Source organism: Atta cephalotes, assembly GCF_000143395.1.
Source record: "Atta cephalotes unplaced genomic scaffold scaffold00011, whole genome shotgun sequence".
Taxonomy (NCBI): domain Eukaryota; kingdom Metazoa; phylum Arthropoda; class Insecta; order Hymenoptera; family Formicidae; genus Atta; species Atta cephalotes.
In genome coordinates this window covers 93,709-116,337 of record NW_012130075.1, presented here as the reverse complement: position 1 = coordinate 116,337, position 22,629 = coordinate 93,709, and the positions used below count along the sequence as shown (strand labels likewise).

The 22,629-nt window shown below is 35.4% G+C and overlaps 1 protein-coding gene across 1 annotated transcript in view; it reads left to right on the top strand.

Moving 5' to 3' along the window:
• The window catches only part of LOC105627913 (serine/threonine-protein kinase svkA-like), a 32,059-nt gene extending 9,955 nt beyond the window's left edge, over positions 1–22,104 (top strand). Inside the window, exons 2-9 of the mRNA XM_012209185.1 lie at positions 7,559–7,783; positions 19,142–19,307; positions 19,659–19,816; positions 20,231–20,416; positions 20,629–20,774; positions 21,013–21,298; positions 21,383–21,748; positions 21,874–22,104. Of these exons, the coding sequence (XP_012064575.1) occupies positions 7,559–7,783; positions 19,142–19,307; positions 19,659–19,816; positions 20,231–20,416; positions 20,629–20,774; positions 21,013–21,298; positions 21,383–21,748; positions 21,874–22,104 (1,764 nt within the window). The remainder of the gene's footprint in view (positions 1–7,558; positions 7,784–19,141; positions 19,308–19,658; positions 19,817–20,230; positions 20,417–20,628; positions 20,775–21,012; positions 21,299–21,382; positions 21,749–21,873) is intronic.
• The last annotated feature ends 525 nt before the right edge of the window (positions 22,105–22,629 follow it).

Genomic DNA, 22,629 nt, shown 5'->3' with positions numbered 1-22,629 from the left:
AGCACGGGTAAGATCGTGAGCGATGAGAAGACGGTAAATCTATTGGGGCATTATTAACTGGGCGGTTGCATATTATGCTACATAATATGGCGTCGTCTCCGGAGCATGCGAAAGCGTACCGTATACTGGGTTATAATAACGGCGGCTCGGTCATTCGGTTTTAATTAAATGAATATTCATGCGAACTTCCTGCACTGCAGCTGTTGGAAGAGAGAGAGAGAGAGAGAGAGAGAGAGAGAGAGAAGAAATGAAACAAAAAAAAGAAGAATTGAGAGGTCGTAAGAATGTCTGTGGCAGTATCAGTCGTAAAGATGCGTTTTAACGTTTATTCGTTCATTGTTGTTCTAACTTCACGATGACGACGTAATTTGTGGTGCAATTAAGCTAGAAATTTCGAAAATAGTTCAACGAGCGTACGTCACCGCATGCCACGTGTCGCCGTTCGACCTCGTTTACGACGAGAGTAATTCATCGGTCGAGAGAAGGAGAGTCGCCGAAATTAAAGTTTAAACGACATTCGAGGGCGGCGACGCGATCCTCGAGCTTCACGTACTCGCTCTATTGTTAAACGAGGGAAAATTATCTGGAAAACACTCGGACGTATACTTGGCAGTTTGCGTTCTCCAACGAACTCCGCAAATGAGATGCGAATGCACCGAGAAAATCCCGAGAAATATTGTCCTTTAAATGCCGATGGATCGCAGAGAGATTTTATTCGTTAAAGCTTTATTTTATATCTTAATCTTTTTAATTTAATTTAATTGACAGCAGTAAATGTGTGCCATAAAGAGTTGCATGATTATTCTCTATGCTAAAGATCTACCCAAAATACATACATTGGAAAAAGAATTTGGTGGTTGCATTAATTGGAATTTGGATTAAATCTATTTATAATTCTGGTTGATATAAACAAAATTCTGATATGATCTGAATTTTCTGATTGATTTTTAATCAAATTTTTCTCACTATATATCATATTTTATCATTTCTCAAAGTCACCGAGAGTATTTTGCCATTACAACTTCTTCTAATAGGCAGATTTCTTCGAAATCTTTTAATAGGATGTTAAAAACTATATATTCTATATAATGGATATGTGCAAAAGAGATCACTATGTCTTTGACAAGAGACAATGGAGTTGAAAGAGTGATAGAATAAGTGAAAATTGAGAAATGTTTAATACAAGCGAAAGACCATATTTGGTCAAAGTGGATCTTAATTGATTCGGATCTTAATAATATTTTTTGCGTGAATCTTACAATTCAGTAACAAACTGTATTCCGATTATCGATCGGTTTTGGAACGAATTGAAACTAAAACACATAAATCACAAATTAAATTGATATCACAAATTAAATTGACAAGTAATTTAATAAGATGCTAATGAGTATCTTAAAATATTATTTTTAATTGACACTATGTCGGAGAATAATTAGATTATATAAATTAAAACGCGATCAGAAAGGATCTTGATTCGTTTATTTATTTTATAGAAAGAGAGAGATTCGACAGTGATAGATTTCTCTCAAATTTTTGTGACGTTCTATACATTCGAGAATCCGCGATACGGATGTCCCGAATCGTCGGATCGTCGCGTATCATTCCAATTCCGGATTGCCAGAGCGTGCTTTTGTCCGCTCGCTTTATTATTGTCAATATTGACTGTGTTGATTGACCCTAGAACACTCGCTGCGTCAGCCTGCACCCGCCTCTTGCCATTCATGCATCGCATCGCATCGCACCGCATCGCATCGCGTACGTGAGAGATGGGCGAGTGATCATAATTTTCCATTCGGTTGTTGAGTGAAACGAAAAAAAGTAACGCCAAATATATCGCTCGATGGTTTCCGATTTATAGCGGATTATCCGCGTGCCTGTTGTCTACTTTTACTCATTCAAATTGCAACGAGAATATAGGCTGATGAATGCATTTACTTCGCGTGAGAGAAAGCACAAATAGTTTTGATACAATTTGACCAAAGAGTTTGTGTGCCATTACTAATTCATATTTAATCCTGCATAACTTTCTTCATACAAATACTATTGCGGCTTGTGCGTGTGTTTTAGCTAGTTTCTGAATGTATATTCAATTGAATTGAATAGAGCAAATTTTCCAACACGGTAATCACGCAGTGACTTGATTTGTTTCGCATATACGAGAATCAAATGCGACATAATTTACATATAATCGAGAGAAACCATTTGTGCAGGCTTTGTCACGCAAATGTAAGAAAACTAACGATACTAAAGTAGATTGAAAAAATCGCGCGTTTAATATTACTTTCGCTCGCTGCGTTTTTAAGATGCAATTCAGGTTTTATAATTTGTTATGCATTCAGATTCTCAAAGAGCAACTTAAACATATGATAATGAAATTCTCCTTTGGCATACAACAGCCTGTTTGAGACACAAAGATATTCTGAGTTACTTCTCTAACTCGATTCGACCGCAATGTAGCTCCGCGAATTTCCTGTAAAAGTGAAGTTAATCAGTGCAATCTCGCAACTGTTTTCACCAACTCGCAGCGAGATATGGAAGTGATTGTCTCCAAAATCGAAAATAAACAGATGTCATTTGCTTTCAAACGGGTGCTATTTGTTGCTTCAATGTAGCAAAAATTTAATTTACAATTTGTTATTTATGATATCTTGTTCCAAATAAGAGGATACACAATTCAATGAAACAACGATCCAATTCACTTGAATTGGATCGTTGTTGCATTGAAATGTTGGACTATTGCAAATAGGTATCGGACTGTTCCCATCTGGAGGGAGAACAATCGCAACTCCTTGGAATTAATGCGATCCCGTTGTAGTCTGACAGACTTGAGCTTCCTGATGAAGTTGGAACGTTTATCTTGGAAGGCGGCGAGTCTATTCGAGCCTGTCTCTTAAAAGGACATCTGAGACGAAATTTCTTGAGACGTGGTTACACTTCTTAATTAAGATGTGTCAGAACGATACCAAACTTCGTGTTATCTGGCAAATTATTTCAGTCGCTTGTTCAACGAAGCGATATCGCTTAAATGGGATCTTCATCGCGCGGCGTTAAGGGAAAAGGATTTCAGAGAAATCTAGCTTAATTCGAGTATATTTAATGAACATTGTACGTAAATGATGAAGATTTAATGTTAAAAATTCAACGCGAATATTTTTCCAAAAGACAGATATGCTCAAATGTGACAGCAGTGTCACATTTGTATGAATAAATATCATTCTTCATTAATCTGTTATTCATTACGTGGAATTCTACAAATTATATTCACAATTATGACTTTAATTTAAAATTAATACATGGTCCTAGTAGATATAATTTTATATGAAGTATCTACGTTAATTTTGGCCTTTGTATTAATTTTGCGAATCCCTCGTGATATTAATCGAAAATTAATGCCGAGTGTAACATATGCTCGGACAAGAAAAGCTGCTGTAGCACTATAATCCAACTATGTGCTGTATAATTTATACATATATAACGTAGTTAACTCGCTGACATATTACTATTGTGTGTATGATATATTATTTATTGTATTACGCAATTTTGATGAGGTTTTGTGAATGACAGTCGTCTACAATGGTATAAAGCCGGTCGTTAATTGAGTGCCCTTGGTAACCCTACGTCAATTTTGTCACATCCGCTGGCCATATCTGGGTCGAAGATAACCCGACAGCAAATCTATATGCGTTATACAGTGTGGCGTAACTAATGCAGTTTAGAATAGGCGTGTCCATCAAAGCGCGAGCCGCTCTACCCAAACTAATCTAATAAGATGAGAAACTCTGTCGGATATCTCAAGCATCACATTATGGCGCCGTAAATGTAACATCCCGGAAATTCTCGTCCTTAATATCGTGTAGACCTCATTTATAAAATCGAATAGCCTTATTAATGATAAATAATACTTTCTGATGAAGAATCAGAATTTTCTAATTAAGCGAGAATATAAAAAAACTGAATCTCAATTTTGCTTACTAATACCAGAAGAGGACGTCCGTATCTTATTTATGCGACGCGAGTATCTTCATCGCATCCCTTAAACGTGACCACCTTTGGCCGTCTACATGTTGGATTTCTTTGCGACAGTCATTAATTAGATAATTCTATGTCGCGAATTTCAAACGACGAGACCAAAGAGCGACCGACGGAAAAGGTAGAGATGCACACTCGGTGCATCTCGACGATGCGAGTATTGCACATGGAATCGAGATCATCATGCATGTTCTCTCGTTTAACTTATTCTCATTCATCCTCGCTACTCGGATGAGCATGAATCTGATTACATACAGTAACTAACTACATTCATAACTTGCGATTGCGGAAGTGAAGTTTTTTCTCTCACTAATTGATATATTATTATATTGCGATAATCCGTGTCAGAATTATTCAGCCCAAAGCTATTTTCGAGTGTTTCACATAATTGCTTCAAATATTTCGTGTAAATTGCGAGTACAATAATGTTGATAAATACGCTTGCGACAAATGTGGTTAACAACACGGATTAATGGCTTGGCAGAACAAGCGATGGGCTGCATTCTGTCGTGTAATAGCCACCGCGAATTTGCAATGTTAATTTTTGGTAATCTCCGGTTATTATTACATAATGAATCGTGATAATATTAAAATAATAGCAGGCCTGCCTAATTTAGCTTCGGAGTCAAAACGCAAAGCCATTGACGTAAAAAAATCAATAAAAAAATCTGGTAAGATTATATGAGATTATAAAATGTTGATAGATATTTGAGCGACGCTTATCAACACTTTACAAGTCCATGAAATCTTATTCAATTGAATTTTTTGCGTCGATGACTTTGTGTTTTGACTTCGGAGCTCAAATTGGAGAAGCCTGATAATAGTAATAAAAGCGGGTAGTAATAGTGCAATTTTTAGTATGTCATACGACAAACTTATGTAATTACTAATTTTGTGAGGAAAAGTCGATGACCTAAGTTGCATGAAATGAAAATAGTCGAGATCCGACGACGGGAATCAATGACCTTTAAATCTATCAGGACGATAAAACGCTTCAGCAGTCACGAAACATCACCGTCAGATATATGAGAGAATTTGCAAAGCAAATTTTCCGGATTTTACCTACGGTCGCGAATTTTTATTCCGTTACCCTTCGAAGTTTCGCTTCGCTTTAATCTCGCTGCCATGATATGAGCTTTCAGTTTACCGACTTTTTGTGTGATTGCGCGAGAAAATGAAGAGTCAACGCTTCGTGCACAAAGCTCACGTGCATATTCATTATTAGCCCAGGTGCCGACAAATTAGCGTTTCCGACATTTATCAACTATCCAACGAGTGGAAGTAAAAAGGATTCTTTATCTATATAATTTGTCAGCGAAAAAATTATAGTGTCATACCTCTTAAGTTACAAATACCTACAATTAATTAAATGGCTTACTGGTCTTGTTCTATTAAAACTAAAGTCAAGACAAAAGTACAACTATAAGAAAAAAATGAAGCTTTCGAAAGAATCTTAAAAATACATGGCAAATTAGATAGCTTCGTGGAAGTCGTATAAAAGATGCAATATTTAATTACAGTAAAACTTTTAAACGTTGCGTTCACGACAACACGCCATTTTCTTCAGACTATTTTGCCATTTCGTGCTCTCGTTGCAGCAAGCACAAAGAAATAAAAACAGCAAAAATGTTATCGCTCTATAATTTCAAGAGTGACATGACTCAAAAAAATTTTTCAGAGAGAGGGAAAAACTATTTTTCAACTTAACAGAAAATAATTAATTATAAGTAATCAAGTAATTGACAAAAAATATTTTTAACATTATCAACATTATCACTTTATCTTTTTCGTTTCTTTAACTCTTGAAAAATCATCCTTTTTTGAGTTGTGAATAGTATTATTAACGCTTTTAATTAGTTGCTTGCGACAAGTGTTGCAAATGCGTTTTGCATGTTGTTGCTTATTTAGATCTACAGCCGTCTTTAGACGTTTTTCTTTCGGAAACCAGTCTTGTGTTCTGTAAACAGCAATAATTCTCAAAACGCGAAAGAAAGTTTAAAGATCCAGTCTAGATAAATCGCAACATAGATAAAATGCATTCACAACGCTTGTCGTGACAATCAATTGAATTGTGTGGTCAATGATATTACTGACACTTCTAATTGGCTGTCGCGACAAGTTTTATGAATACGATTGTCACTTTTCGACTAACGTTTAACTGGAAATCGTTGACTGTCCTGCTAGAGAATTTTAATAGATCTTCGCTTTGCTTAAAATCTTTAAAAATTTTTGCATAAAATGAAATAAATACATAGAGATAAGGTACGTAGAGCGGGGCTTTTTCACAGGATAATTCAAACCAGAGATAGTGTTTATGTTTCTAAACAGCATAGATTCAACATTCGAAGGTCATGTTTACGCTTTCAAGAAGCAATCGTGTTCATGCAATGTAGTTGTAAGCACGTCACTGCAAAGGAAAAGTAGTTTACTGTCATAGTTGAAGCTTCTGTGACTGAAGTTGAAATTGTCTCGCTCTACTCTCTTTGGACGTTGAAGGGAAAGACAAAGAAGACACTGAGTGCAAAAATTGCAACATGGACAGACCTAATTGTTGTGTTCATTAAAATAAAATCATCAAATCTAATCCTTTTACTGGAAATATCTTTCCAAAAATCAAAAAAGAAATCATCGTATACATTTAGGTCATCAAAATTTTTAACTAGAGATTGTCAAAAAATCATAGAAGTAACGATTGCGAATTGTCAAAATTACGCTTATCCTAAAAAAAGAAGCAACTTAGCAAGGTGAAGCAGGAATTCTTTTTTTCATCACGTAAAGCCCATTTCCACCATTTCGATTAAAGGCTCGCTATTCAACACGTCGAATATATTTCCAGATAACAGCAGGCGGAAAAGTGTCGCGGAACTTTTTTGTTGCCGAGACACGGAAAGTGCGAAATAGCGATGGCGATAATTTATTAACGTCTCGGCAGAGGGTAACGTTGTTTCTTAGCGCAAATAGCTTCCAAACACGAAGAAGAAACATATGCAGGATGCTCATGCGCAAGTCTAAATAGCGGATTAGAGGGAAGGACGTTTCATTTGTCAAACTGCTCGTGCTGTGAGATCCTGTTACCATAATTTGCTGTAAGCGCGACTAGGAAACCAATGATCCATGATGCTCATATTCGTATTTCATGATTTGCGAGATATCACGTCGCAAGAGATTATTAGAGAGACATGAGTTATTTAGATTTTACATAAAGAAAGTGAAGTCAACAATTCATACGTTAGTATCGTAAGACCATTATGACATTATGTGTCATCTCGCAGAAAAGAGCCAAGGAGAACCGCATTACTATGGAACTGCATTTATTAATTTCTGAAGGCCATGCGCACATTAACAAAGAAGAAAGTCTTGAGTGCCTGAGGAGCCTCGAAATTTCTCAATATCCCGTTACATTATTGCGTCACGGAAAAATGCGCGGAGCTTTATACGGAAATGACGCGAGGGATAGGAACGCGAAGACGATGCGGAATGTCGAATGACTAAGATAGTAATCGGAGACTATTGAATTTCTCTGTTACAGAAGGTGGACCCCGAGCTGATATTTACCAAACAGGAACGAATTGGGAAGGGTAGCTTCGGTGAAGTTTTCAAGGGTATCGACAACAGGACCCAGCAGGTTGTGGCCATCAAGATTATCGATCTCGAAGAGGCGGAAGATGAAATCGAAGATATACAGCAGGAAATTATGGTTCTGTCACAGTGTGACAGCCCATACGTCACCAAGTATTATGGATCTTACCTCAAGGTAGGTAAAAAAAATATACTCTTTTTTGATATGTTTCAAAAAAACTTGGTTGTTATTAGAGCCGTCAAATTATATTTGCTGATAGAATAAAATACCAGCCAAGACACTCCTCTTTTTATCACTGTTCTGTCCCAATGAATCGCAGCCGTATAATCACATAGGCAAAAATAAAAGGCTGCTCGATCGAGGACACTTGGCTGTTACGCCCTATCATTTTTCATACAGCAAAGAATAGGAAGGGCTTGACGGTCGGTTAACTATTGCTTCCGGCTCGGCTGTGTCGCGTCGTCCGTTGCTTCCGCTTCCTGCGAGAGATTCAACGAGCACAATCAGGAAGATCACAAATCCCCACGATTCGTTCTATGACGTCGTAATAATAAAAGTGATTTTTATTCCGCGATTTTAATGTCTCATTATAAATTATTAATTTATTAAATTTTGAATAAAATAATTAAAATTAATAGAATTATTAAATATTTCTGTAGAAAGTGTTTTTTTTTTTTTTTTTCCCCAAAGAAACGCACATTGTAATAGCCTTGATAGAAACTTCATGCATTTTTTGAGTAGCTGCATACAAAAGTTGCGTAAAATCTGAATCCATTTACTAAATAGAAACACAACAAATAATGAATATTAAATTGATTAATAAGCAAATTGTCCATTTTCTACTCAGTATTGGCACAACTATTAATGAGAACAGTAATATTAGATAGTAACTGGATAGGGGTCTAGCAAAACTGCATACATTTCTACCAGGGAGAAAACATCCATATATTTATTTATTTATTTTCACAATAAAGTAATAATAAGTTGATAGAATTATTAGAAATCGATTGAAAAGAAAACTTTTTTTAAGAATAATATTGGGTTGTCCGGAAAGTTCGTGCGATTTTGAAGGAAAATTGAAACACAGAAGATTCAAATTTTAGTATACATTTATTAAATTTAAATCTTTTGCGGCACGAACTCGACAACCCAATAATTGTCTAAGAGAAAACAGTTGCTCATTTCAAACGAATACGAATTTATACCGTTCTATCGTGCGCACCGGGAAAATCATGTCGATCAACGGGATCGAGATCCGAGTGCTTCGTTAAAAGGTCGCGGGCGGTCGTTTGCATAAGTCTCGTGTTCCGCTGGCTGATGAACCACGACGAGGAGATTTTACGTGATTGTCGACACGCTTTCAATGGTGATTGAGAAGTGACGGATTTTCTCATATCGTTCTGTTTCTTATATTATCAGCAAGCTATTTGCGATATTGTGAGAAAAAAAGACAAGAGAAACATGCATTAAATGAATGCATTTCAATCTGCAGAAAATCATGATGTCTGAAAGTGAGAATCAGTGTATTATTATTGAAAAACAGTAAATATTCACTAATGATTATATCAGTTATAAGTGTAGCATTAAATCGCTGATTCACTTTTAGAAAGTATATTATATATTTTTTTATATTCTTTAAACTAACTTTCATTTTTAAAGTTTGAATATTACTTGTAAAAAATTCGATTCTTTAAAAACTGCCTTATATAAGAGTTATATAAATATATTTCAAATTTCGCAGATATTCACATTCCCAAATTAACTAATCGGAATTGATTATTTCGCAAGTACAATGTATATGAGATAGTATTTCTCATAAATATTACTCGAAAGAAAATGAAGCTTGAACATTTAATTTTTAAGTACACATTGAATTTGATTTCATTCCTAGTAATATTGGTTAGGTTCCTAATAATAGCGGCAAGCAATTACTTGGCCTAAGATATTGTAGTAACGAATAAATCATAAACTTCATGGCCCCTTTAACAGAGTGACAAAGTAAATTTACTACGCGATTGTTATCGAGGATAACTCGTTGAAGGACCATTAATTGCAGCAAAAGGGGAAAAATTGCATGCTGATCCCTCACGAAACTGCAGGACGAGAAAACGGATTACTCCTACACGCCCTTCTATTAACCCTCCTTCGTTTTCGTAGCTAAAGACCGTGGAAGCTCAGTGTGATTTACTTATGAAATGAAGCGACGCTCGATATCGCGCCCGGCCGAGAGAAGTTTCCTTAATGACCGCCGCGAAATGATCATTAACGACCGTTAGTTAGTCGCTCCCGCAAGCATGAATATACTCGGGTTGAAATACGTTCTCGTCAATTTGCACCGCGACGTTCGCGATTTGAAAACTGAGCGCAGGCGTTCCCGCTCACGCGCGCTCGCATAAATAATTGTGCAAACATTAAGCGATCGTAATTATCGCGATATTACGAAAGAACGCTGCGATCCGCAGTGGAGCGTTACAAATGGCACGACGAGTTGTCGACTTAAGGAGGTATACAAATGTATATAATTAGTGTAGTCACGAGACGATTAACCAATGAGAGGTCTTATTTATCACGAGGACGAGAGATAAATGGTTTGATTTGTGCAAGGTAAAATCTATTTAAGCGATGGAAACCTGCGATGAAGGAGGAACATATCATTTTGATAAATGTCAAAAGTCTCAGACGAGGTGTCGCGATATTTCCGCGTCTGCACCTCCCAAGCTCTCACCATCGAAATTTTTCCATTCCTCCGCATGATATGAGAGGAACAATGGCACGTTTCCGCGATGACACATCGACGGTTGGGAAGATGAAAGAAGGCACGCGGGTGCCTACGCGCCCGTCTACGTGCCTGATGTCATCGTGTAACGGATGTACGGTGATCACCTCGCTACCGCCTCGATCGCCGTAGCTTTCCTGCCTTCGGAAACTGTTATTAAGACAGGACCAAGTCGGTCAACAACGGTTATCAGGTGACGGCGCTCCTCGATAGCTTGTTCGTCACAGGACAAAATTTTCCCAACCATATGATAAAACGGTATAATATCATATTCGTTTGAAGTGCGTAGATATTTTCTCTTGGAGAATTCTGAGCGTTTAAAAAAAATATTATCTATTTTTGAAATACGTTATTTTGTAATATATTTTTTAAAATATTTTTAATAATTTTGTTATTATTTTATTATAAAAATAAATAAATAAATAGCAGATGCTTCCTCCTTCAGCGAAAAAAAATTTATTTGAAGTAAGCAGTTTTTTCTAGGGAATTCTGAGTCTTTCTAAAAAAATATTGTATTTTTTTTAATATATTATTTTCTAATATATTTTAATAATATTTCTAATAATTCTAACTTATTATTATTTTATCGAAAAAATCAATAGTGAATGGTTTTTCCTACAGCACTTAAAAAAAAATATATATATACATATTCACATACATTTTTTCAAACCAGAAATATTTAATAATTTATTAACTTTTGTCATGACTATTTCTAAAATACCTCACAAGTTGCTAATAATAATCTTCGTCGATCGAAAGAGATTCATGTTGTTTGCTCACGTAGACAATCATCAATAAGAGTTATAGTGAATATCTCGTGAGACATTTAATCTCGTGGGAACTGCTGTTTCACCTCGATTATATGCTCATTTATAAGACACGTAGTATCTGAATTGTTAGCGTTTATGCAGATTGCGATATTCATTTCAGAAACGGTATGAGAATGCGTAGATGACAGTACGTTGGGTAAGTTAGAACGAACGAGACAACTCTCGCAAGACTTAGCGGCACTCCTTCGGATTTCTCAATCCGGATGTGTCGTTTATTACGGGGACATCCCGTCGTGATTCTTCTCTTGTTTCCTCTCACTGCTCATCATGAGAGATGGCCAGAAATATCGCATCATTATTGATTTTTTAAAAATAATGTTTCAAAGCCTTCAGATTAATAAAATGATCGCTGCACGTGTAGCTCATGTTACTTTCTGTTTATCGTTACCACGCGCATGGCTCTTCATATCTCAACATCAATTTTCATTATTAAAATCGTTGCAAGAGAAGTAGGCTTATGCATTATGTAAAATCATTACATAATATGTTTTAATAATGCTACAGGATCCCAAGGGTGTATTGCAATAATTAGAAGCATTTTTGTGAAATGGAATTTTACTCGTGGCGTGTAATATCTGCTCTTTGTATATATGAATAAAAATCCGCGACGCTTCTTCTCTTTTATTCTATTATATTCACGGTTCATTGTGCTCCAAACAAAAGACAATACCCGCATTCTGCACCCGAATAGGAATGGTCGAAATTTTACGAATGAACGAATATAATTGCACGGAACTCATCTTCGCGAAGTCGTCTTTCCTCTTAATAATGAAATCACGGTATCTTTGCCATTCCGTTTATTAAATTTTTCCATACGGAAAACGGCTTACGGCTTCGAATCAAAGAAGAGATAGTCGTATTGTGCATCCATCATCCATGATTTGCAAACAAAGCATATCCGTAGACAGCACGTAGCATCGAAATTTTCGATTTTAATTATTTGCTTTTAATTTTTGTGTGATCGCGGATGCTGTAAAGTTAATGTCCAAGGAATGTCAAGTAGGTTATGTGTCAATTTTCTATAAAAATCACCTGATTCTACCACTCTAATTTAACTTTGCGGCCGAGATTTACGGTCAGTTGCTCGATCGATGCTGGAAACACATTCCCCGATAATAGCGGGTCGATTGAAGAGGGTGCTTTAACTCTTTGTGACCTTATGTTGCGCTGCACGTGATGTTGTGCTTTATCATGAAAGTTATCGTCGTTGTCATCGTGCATGAAAGCTTCAAGTAATCGAAGTCTACGAAGATTACGAGTATGGTATTTAAAGTTTGAAAAAGAATTCATTTATACGAGAGAGAAAGAAGAGAGAGATAAAAGTAAATCGCTATTTATTGTGTGTTTTAGGAAGAACATACATTCCTTTAAGTTGCTTCTTTAATAAATCGAGTTACCATGGAAATGTCTAATTTTTTATATAATGAAGTATCGAAATTGATGTGTGAAAATTCTACGATAGATTACAAAAAAATAAGAGAGAGAAAAAATGTAATCTTTCACGTACGACTTAGTGACAAATAAAGCTCGCAGATTCTTTGACTAATTGCACACAAATCTTACTATAGACTTTTCTCAAAAACGAGATTATAATAGTGTAAAAAATTACGATTTTAATCACAAAAAAGTAATAAGTCCAACGACGTTCCATTCCGAAAAGATATTTACGTGCATAAATTTATACATAAAATTAAATTTATACATAAATTTAATCTTGAAAAGTAAACATAATCTTATTTTGTTTTCATTCGATGAAGATGCAACACTTGATTTATCAAGCTATTTTATTAAGATATACACGTAATAATTTATTTTATCCAAATTATATAAATATTTGTTTGTAATTTTGGATGGGTCCTGGTGAGACTCCAAATTTTCGACACTTTACTAAAGAACTACCTTAAATGCTAATAAATGTTACAATTGTAATTGTAACAAATAAAAATTAGTGAACATCAATAGAGAGCTCAGGTATAGATATATACATATATTGGATAAAAATATTATATGAGAGAGAAAGAGGGAGGGGGGGGGAGGAGAAAATTAAATAAAAATATTAAAATAATATGTCTAAAGATAATAAATGAAAATAATGAAGTAAGATTGAACAAAAATAAATAAAAATTAAGTAAGTATAATAAAATAAAGTAGAAATGAAATATGAAAATAGATAAGAAACGAGAGAGAGAAAGTAAATAACAGAATTTAAATTAGGGCTTAAACACGATATTTTACATGAAATCTGCATCCTATAAAATGCATGGCATGCAAAATAGAGACAAAAACGTATGGGTGATTAATGGGTCAATTTCTCTTTGCTCTTTTTGGAGCACTATGCACATTTTATACCTCCGCTTCGCAAAATGGCAGGAGTGTCATTGGCATTGACGAACGACGCGACGGAATTAATCTTTACTTTGGATTCGTGCTCTTCCGTGTCACATTCCCGCATGACTAAAACGCCGAATTAAATGTCGATAAATTGCAACTTGTTCGCGAGTAAATCGGCTTAACTGCAACTGTGTGATCAACTTTTTTTTCATAGCTGAATTAGAGCCTTTAAATCTACCAATTTGCACGAGTTTAAATTTTATCTTTTATTTTACGTTTTTTTTAAATCATATCGAGTACGTTACTTTATTTTTAAATATAATATAGTACAATTTTTCTTTTTAAGCGTACAGTATTAGAAATTAGATTCAAAATTTTATACAAAATGAAAATCTAATGTTATTTAGTTCTAAAAAAAAGTTGCGATTCCCGATTATTGTGCTTAAATTGCGGTTATTATTGCATTCGATTATGATGATTATCGTATTCCAATAGATCTTCTGCCTCCAAAGCACTGAAATTAAACGTCTCTGTCGTCATTCGCCGAGAGTGAAAGCAGTCGATTATCGGACTCCGTCAATTAACCATAATTGCCGAAGGAGGCGGGGGCGAGATGTAAGGGGATTGAAAAATAATACGCGAGGGGCGAGTCTATTCTCGACTCGTGTCGAACGAGAGATCCAGACCATTAGGAAATTGGCCGACTAATAATAGTTCTGTTGCAATGCGTAACCCGTTACGTAAACTGACTCCTTAAAGTTTTTTTTTTTTATTTATTTTTAATAAAAACTCGCATATATAAAAATATACAGGGTGTTTCTCGAATCGATCATCATAATTTTTTAAATGTTTCTAACAAAAGTTTGTTGATTTTTAACGAAAAATTAATTGTGTAAGAAAAATTTTTAAATTATTTATTTTTCAACAAAAAAATCAAAGTCAATTTATTTTTTTTAATAGAAAGTATATATTTTTTCTTTTCATATTCTTGTAACACATAAAAAGATGAATTCATCGATATATTATTATATTATATAACATTATATAATATATTATATAATATATAATGTTTTTTATTCGATCCCAAGATAATTCAATTAATACATTTATAATATAATCCACGAATCTATCATTGATAAAATAATGACACAAACGTAAACAAACATAACTGTAGGCGACATAGAAATGTACACTTTTCATAATAATCATCGAAATCATAAAGAAGAATTAAAACATACATAAAGTGGCGATTGATTTGAGGAACATCCTATATATACGAGATATACTTGTAAGATTATATTTTAATTTCACTTTCAAATCAGAGAAAGAATTACAAGAAAGAGAATAAAGAATCATACAATTAAATAAATTTCCGATCAATGACGACTCTTGATCATGATCTGCTCAATCTGTTCTCGAGCGGAGCTCTTTAATTCACAGTTTACTGATTAGAGATTGACCTGCAATTCACTTTCTTATTATACCCTATCCCTTTTGGATTAATTCACGCGATTATCTCGAAATCGATATCTCTGATAACGTTTTTTACAACAAGTCGATAAATCGTCGCCTATCATCCGTCTCATGTTTCTTTCTGTCGAAGGAAGACAAAGAGAACAGAAGGATGATACAGCAATCCTCTGTTCGTGTAGAAATCCACAAAAGGTTAGTCGAAATCGAGTTGAACGAACCTTCTTTCGATGGCAACGACGACGATGGCCACCTACCTCGAGAGGATATCGATAGGAAAAAGCGGGGCGCCCCTCGAGCAAGCCTCCTGACCATACGACGGTGATAAATGGTGCAATTTTATGAGCAGCCAATGCTCGCTATCCTGGCGAACGTCCTCAGTCCCGGTCGATCCGCTTAAACTACGAAAATTATTTGCCATAAAACGACGGTGCACGTCAACTACACGAATTTCGAACAAAAGCCAAAGCCAAGACTTATGAAGAGCTTCTCGCGAGGAGATCCCGTAAAAGAAGATGGATATGAAGAATCTAAAAAGATATGCTCACACAATATGTGTTTCTTATCCTATGTTTATTCATTCCTCTCCTTCCATTTTCTTTATCTCGAAGCGTTTGATATTTCATATCTATCCCGAGACTTTTATTGTTGGATCACGTTGAGAGAAAAATATTTAATGACTATAATTGTATGCTAAAATAATTATAGTTAAGAACTCAATTTTTATTGATATGACCAGGATTTTAGTAATAAATATTATATTTGTAGTCTTATTTAAAAAAAATATAAAGCTGGCACCGAAAATAAATTGCAATGATTGTAATTAAATTACAATCATTGCAACCATTTCTTTCTTTCAATTTAGGGAATTCAACATTCGACATAATACAAGCTTTACACGATTAGCATTGTTGACAATATTTCAGCTCAGTTTTATGTACATAATTGCGAAATTATATTACCGGAAATACTAGATGCACTCTTTTTAAAGCCAAAAAATAAAATAGTAAACGAATTGGCCAATTACAGTAGAGGCCGTAAAACAATAACGTGAGTAACAGCAAATCCAATGATTTCTTTACTGCTTACATCTTAAGTTTTTCTGTTTAAGTTTTTCTACGTGCCATTAGTTCTTAACGGATCTTACATGGTCGATAATAATTAGAGGTCGTCCGAAACAATAATTAAATTTCGGCCCAAATTGAAATTTCGATTGTGTGTCAATTTTAGCCAAAGAATATAAGTACTTCTCCTTCATAAACATCATAATTATTGAAACAATAATTACACCTATTAAAATACACTACACAATTACACATATTAATATTATGAAGAAGAGCTATATGATTTCAGTCGAAAATGATACGTTTGAGTTACAATAAAAGTTTCAGATTCTATTATATTAATAGTAGAATGTCAATATAAATACTGATAATATTATCAATGATCCAGATTTCTTGAATCTTGAGCTGTGGTAGGAGATAAAGCTGATGCTCGAGAATAAAGAAATTCAGATTGCCATCAATCCATTAATTTTAACCATACGATTAATAACATCAGTTAGTATTAGTCGTTACTGATAGTATTATTGACCGTAAATTGACCGTCCATATAAAAGTTTTTACGATACGAACGCAGTCATTCGCAAAGTTCTCCTGGAACATAAGCGACACGCATGAAGGGCTGATGTTTCGTTTTTCACGACGCGTGCATTTTCGCTTGGCAACACTTGGCGAGGAGAAGAGAGTGGCGTATAATATCATACGGTAATGCGTAATTGCAAGGCCGCGACCGACGGCGCACCTCTGGGGGTCGGCCGAGTGACCCGGGAGAGAAGAAAGGGAGGGATCAATTAATTATTTCTTTATAATCGATCGAGCGAAGAGCGTAAATCTTCCAATATCCTCACGCGGATCATTAACTCGGGCCGCGCTGATTATTAACGCGCGATAACTCATTGGTTTTATCGTTCTTATCGCGTCGCACCACTACAGTGCCTTTGCCGACCACCACAATTAACGCGCGTCGTATAATTTATCCGATAAGTCGCACAGTGATTGGTCATCGATGTCGGATATAATTACCGCCACGGAGAGGAGGATCCGGTCAGCGATGACGCGCGTTGCCTTGAAGCAATAAGCACGTTGCGCTTGTGGAAAATTAATAGGCCAATGCAGGAAACGGCGAACGCGTTTTTCCTTAACGGGTCCGCATTAGACGATAATTTACGGGCTGTTCAAGAGGGCGCGATAAATCTTCATTACCGCGAATAACACCGCGAGATTAATCATATTGCTGTTCGTTGTTGAGGAGAGGTCATCTTACCCCCATGGCGAGGATGTTGCTCGCTCCGTATCGCTGATCGTTATTTCACGATCGATCTCTATCGATCGTAATCGGAGTATGACTCGAACGATATAATAATACGCAGTCACATGTCATTCGAGTAAGGAAAAATACAGCGTATAAATATAAATAAAATAAATATAATATATAGAGATTCTGAGAAATAATTATAATATACTATAATTATAATATACTATATTATAATTATTAATAATATACTATATTATATACTATAATAATATACTATATTATAATTATACTTACCCAATTTTATAAATAAAAATCTATTCTTCTGAGAGGAAGAGGAGTCACGTGTCTAAATCATTGAGATGTCTCTTTTACGTTACTATTTAATTAGGTATTAGTATTACGTTACAAATTAGATATTACATAACTAATTATCTTAAGAGGACTCTAACGACGACTCACATACAAACGATTTACAACACAGATATGCAATTTACGAAACATCGACACGTTACTGTATATACTACTATGGACGCGATCCGATTTACGCTCACAATGCTCATGAACATCATTTATCCTTGTTGACATTTGATAAATAATAAGAATGAAATGATTCTTAAGTGTCATAAGCGTGAATCGGGCTGGAATCTACATCAATTATTGTACGAAAAAATATTTTTACACTTTAATCTTTTACTCTTTACGATGTCTGACCTAATTTTGAGAATTCAACATTGTTTGCAGCTCTGGCTGCTCTCATTTCATACCAACAGACTGCAAAATTTTTGAATGAAGCAAATATGAACATACGTTGATAACTTTATAACAAAGATCTAAATTTCTTATGGATGTATTAGACATACAGTCGTTTTTGTTTAATAACACATTTTTGTAGTTTATTTATTTTATTTGTTATTATTTTTATTGTTAAAAATTAAAATTTTAAAAATGATGGAAAATTTTACATTTTTCTTTTATAAGTACTTCAAATATTCAAAATAATTTATGTAAAATTACATTGCAATTTACTGATTAGTTAAAAAGATATAGAACACATAAATATTGTGTTTATTTATTGAACCACTAATTCATGCATCGGATTGTAACTACGTAAATAATCTTGAACATCTTGATACATAATTATATTTCTTATATTAAAAAATTAAGATTTTTATCATTTATTTATGTAATAATACATTTTCATATATTTTTATTAGAGCATAGATTAAAAAAATACTACTATTTATTAAAATAATTTAAGATTTAGATAGTAAACCAAATTTCATATTACTTTTAAACGTGATTTAAAATGTTCCGTAATATTTTTTTCATAAATTTATCATCACTTTTGAAAATATATATAAAACATCCTTAAATTTTTTTTTCGACATAAACTTGATCAATCTGAATTACAGCTTCTACTTTAATTGTGGAAAAGAATTATTAAATCTAATGAATTGTGCAATTAAAAAAATAGCGGGCTAGAAAATAATTCATTAGGTAGATAAAACACACACTCCAGAATCACCTTAAGCACAACTCAGAGATGTTGTATCCGTAAAGATTACTGAAATTTTTTCAAGAATATCAGCATAGCTAATATCTTTCGGCACATTTTCCTTAATTACGTCTCAAGGTCCAGACGCAATCGAGAATAATTGTTCAGTGAAGTGATCTATTTTCGTTAATTGGCAGCCGCTTGAGATGCTGCTCCGGATCTTTATTGTCGGAATTACCGAAGAGCCCGCTCGTAATGCATCTTACGTTACGCCGATGGTTCTCAATCTCATCCGTATTCGTTCTGCTTGACAGGGTACGAAGCTATGGATCATCATGGAATATCTGGGTGGCGGCTCGGCCCTGGACTTGATGAAGGCCGGTAGCTTCGAAGAGATGCACATTGCCGTGATATTACGCGAGGTGCTCAAAGGGCTGGATTATCTACACAGTGAGCGTAAGCTCCATCGCGATATTAAAGGTACGTTCGCTTGATAAGGCACGAAAGGTGTTTATTGATACCTTAATGCTCTTCATACAGAGAGATTTCTAAAGATAGGTCCTATATTGATTCAATTTAGCAAAAGCATTAAATATGATCAGTATTTCGTCTAACTAAAATCCGCATGAATTAATTGCGTTAATTGTGGCGCAAATCTCTATTAAAAAATGTTTATTTATTATCAATTTATGTAGAAATTACACAGAATGAAATTTATTCGTTATTAATAGTTCTTAATTAATTAATAATATACTGCTTTAATTATTTTTCTATTGGTAAAATAGAAGATTAAATATATGATTCGCATTGGAATTTTTATTGATTTTATAGCGGCGAATGTTTTACTGAGCGAAATGGGCGATGTCAAGTTGGCCGACTTCGGTGTAGCCGGTCAGTTGACGAACACCACCAGTAAACGAAATACTTTCGTCGGCACGCCGTTCTGGATGGCACCTGAAGTCATCAAACAATCCGCTTACGATTCCAAGGTAATTATACGTTAATACATTAATTAAATTTCGTTAATTAAATAATACGTTAATTAAATTTCTATATACTGCGGCATGCATCCGTCCATTGCTATAATAAATTAGGTTGCTGCCACATTGCTTAATAAACCAGGTTTATTAAGTTTATATATCTATATGCGTATCTCAAATACGAAAATATCTTTATTTATTTTCTGAAATTGTTTCTGAATATACATTGTTATTATTTGTGTATATAAAATAAAATCAGTTTATTAATCTTTTTAAATATGACGATACAGTGATTTTCTCTTCCACTTCTCTTTGTTTTTTTTCTTTGGAAATTGATTTCAAAGTGGCACGGTCACATTTTCATTAGCTTTTCATTAGCACTTCATTTAGCAAGTGATAACTTTGCGAACATTTGTCCCGCAGGCTGACATTTGGTCTTTGGGCATCACTGCGATCGAGCTCGCGAAAGGAGAACCACCCAACAGCGAGCTGCATCCCATGAGAGTTCTCTTTCTAATACCTAAGAACAATCCACCGCAGCTGACTGGGAATTACACAAAACAATTCAAAGAATTTGTCGAAGCCTGCCTCAATAAGGATCCTGAAAACGTGAGTATTCATGGCTGTTTATATTTTAAGTAAATAATCGAATAGACGATCCCGCGTGTTCAAAAATATTTCTAACGTCGAATCATTCAACGTCTTAATAATTAATAATGCAATCAATAATACTAGAAAATTAGTTTAATGAATGAAAAATTTCGACATAAGAGAAACGTAATCGATTTTTATTTTGATCATTGTGCTTCTCATATCTGCAGAGGCCGACGGCGAAGGAACTGCTGAAGTTTCAGTTTATCAGGAAGGCAAAGAAGAACTCGTACCTGATTGACCTGATTGACAGGTACAAAAAGTGGAAGTCGCAACGCAGCGAGGAATCGGAGACCGAGAGCGAGAATTCGGATTCGTGAGTATCTTCGCGTTTCTGTTATGCTTCTTACGAAAGTAAAAGTTACTGCTTGTTATTTTCATACATTCAGGATCTTCTTTTTTTTTCCGTTATTAATTCCACAATAAATTTATATCTCGAATGTGCAAGAAGAAGGAAAACCAGTTCGAGGCCGTTTATCAATTGCGCGGTATAATAGGCCACCATCCGAGCATGAGGTACTAAATTGTAACATACTGTATTACACGTTGTTAAGGGAGGAATCCAAGCAAGACAGTGACATGGACGAGCCATGGATAATGACGGTGAAAGGCCCGCATGGAGTTAAAGGATCCGTGGTGCCTATGCTGCCACTAGATGAACAGCCCGCATCTCTGACTCTAACACACACGAACCACAGGTCCTCCAATCACAATCAATCAAGTAAACCACACGCGAATGGTGCCTCGCGATCGCCACCGAAGGATTCTACGCTTATTCATTACAGAAGCGAGTCCTCACAGAAGCGAGAGTTACATGATGGTCTAGTGAAACACGTGCCTGTGAGTTGCTGTTCCAATAATCAATTATTTAATATCTCATATTCATATTTATGTCTCTTTCTTACTTTCTTTTTTATTTTATAGCCCCGACCACATGAAGCCGCACCTCCACCACCGGTAGACACGAGAGAGAAACGAGATGAAAGAGACTATCGTGACTCTAGCCGAGAATCTACGCTCAAAGAGTCAAAGGAGATGCGCGATAGTCGCGAGAGGGATAGAGAAGTCATCAGAGAACGAGAACGAGACAGGGAAGGCAGAGATCGAGATAGAGCCAGCAGGGACTTCAACTCACGAGAAAAGAGGAGAAACAGTAAACCAGACGTGCCCATCACTTCGATGGCCGATCATAGACCTAGCGAGGACAAGCAAAGACCCAGAAGTTCACAGGAGCTCAAGCATCCGCGAAGCGTTGCTTTGTCTGGTGTCGTTTTTCCTCTCCTTTCCGAGGTATTATAAGTAATACTTAAAATCTAATAATAAATACTATAAATGATACAAATATAAAAAGTGTAACAAGTTAAAACTACCGAGAATTTTTTTGGAAATGACTTGTGTTTTCAATAAAATTATAGCTTCAACGAAAGCACCAATATTCGGTGAGAGACAATAATGGCGAGGGCGGTAGTGGTGGTGGCAAGAATGGCGGTGCTGTAGAAGAACTGCGAAGCGCTTTCGAATCGGCGGAACGCACGTCGCCGGGAATGACAGAGTCCCTTATCCGCGAACTGATCAAATCCTTACTTCCCCCCAATCATTCTGAAGGGCGCCTATCTATGCTAATGGAGAAGGTTATTTTAAGGTAATATCCTCTTGAGAAAAATATGCATCTCGGCGGTACATTTGAGCAAAAAGAACAACATGCTCTTTTGTTTTAGGGATACGTAGGGACGCGAGAGGACAAAGGTCCGCAAGAGACTGTGGTCCCAAAATATCCTAATATTGTAAAACCATACGTTATTTCTCTCGATTATCAATTTACTAATTAATACGAACCGAGCATGTCGTCGATGAGTGGCGATTCCGAACGTGAACGTGAAGGTGCGAGGGAAATGTGTTCCTTGCCCCGTCATCCCTCCCCGTTCTTCCCCTTTCTCACTAATCTAAAGGCCGTACTACAACGAAGTCTATCGAAGTTTTACGAAGTAGTCTACTGAACCGCCCCATTTTCATCTGCCTCACTGTAGGATAATAATACGTAGATGGACGGCAAATACATGCAAAACGTTGTGCCAGTATTCTTGCAGTTCCTACTCGTGTAATTGTTATCGATTTTTTTCTGAACTTCTCTAATAAGTTGTTCTACATTTATACGCTTTTCCATGTCGGTT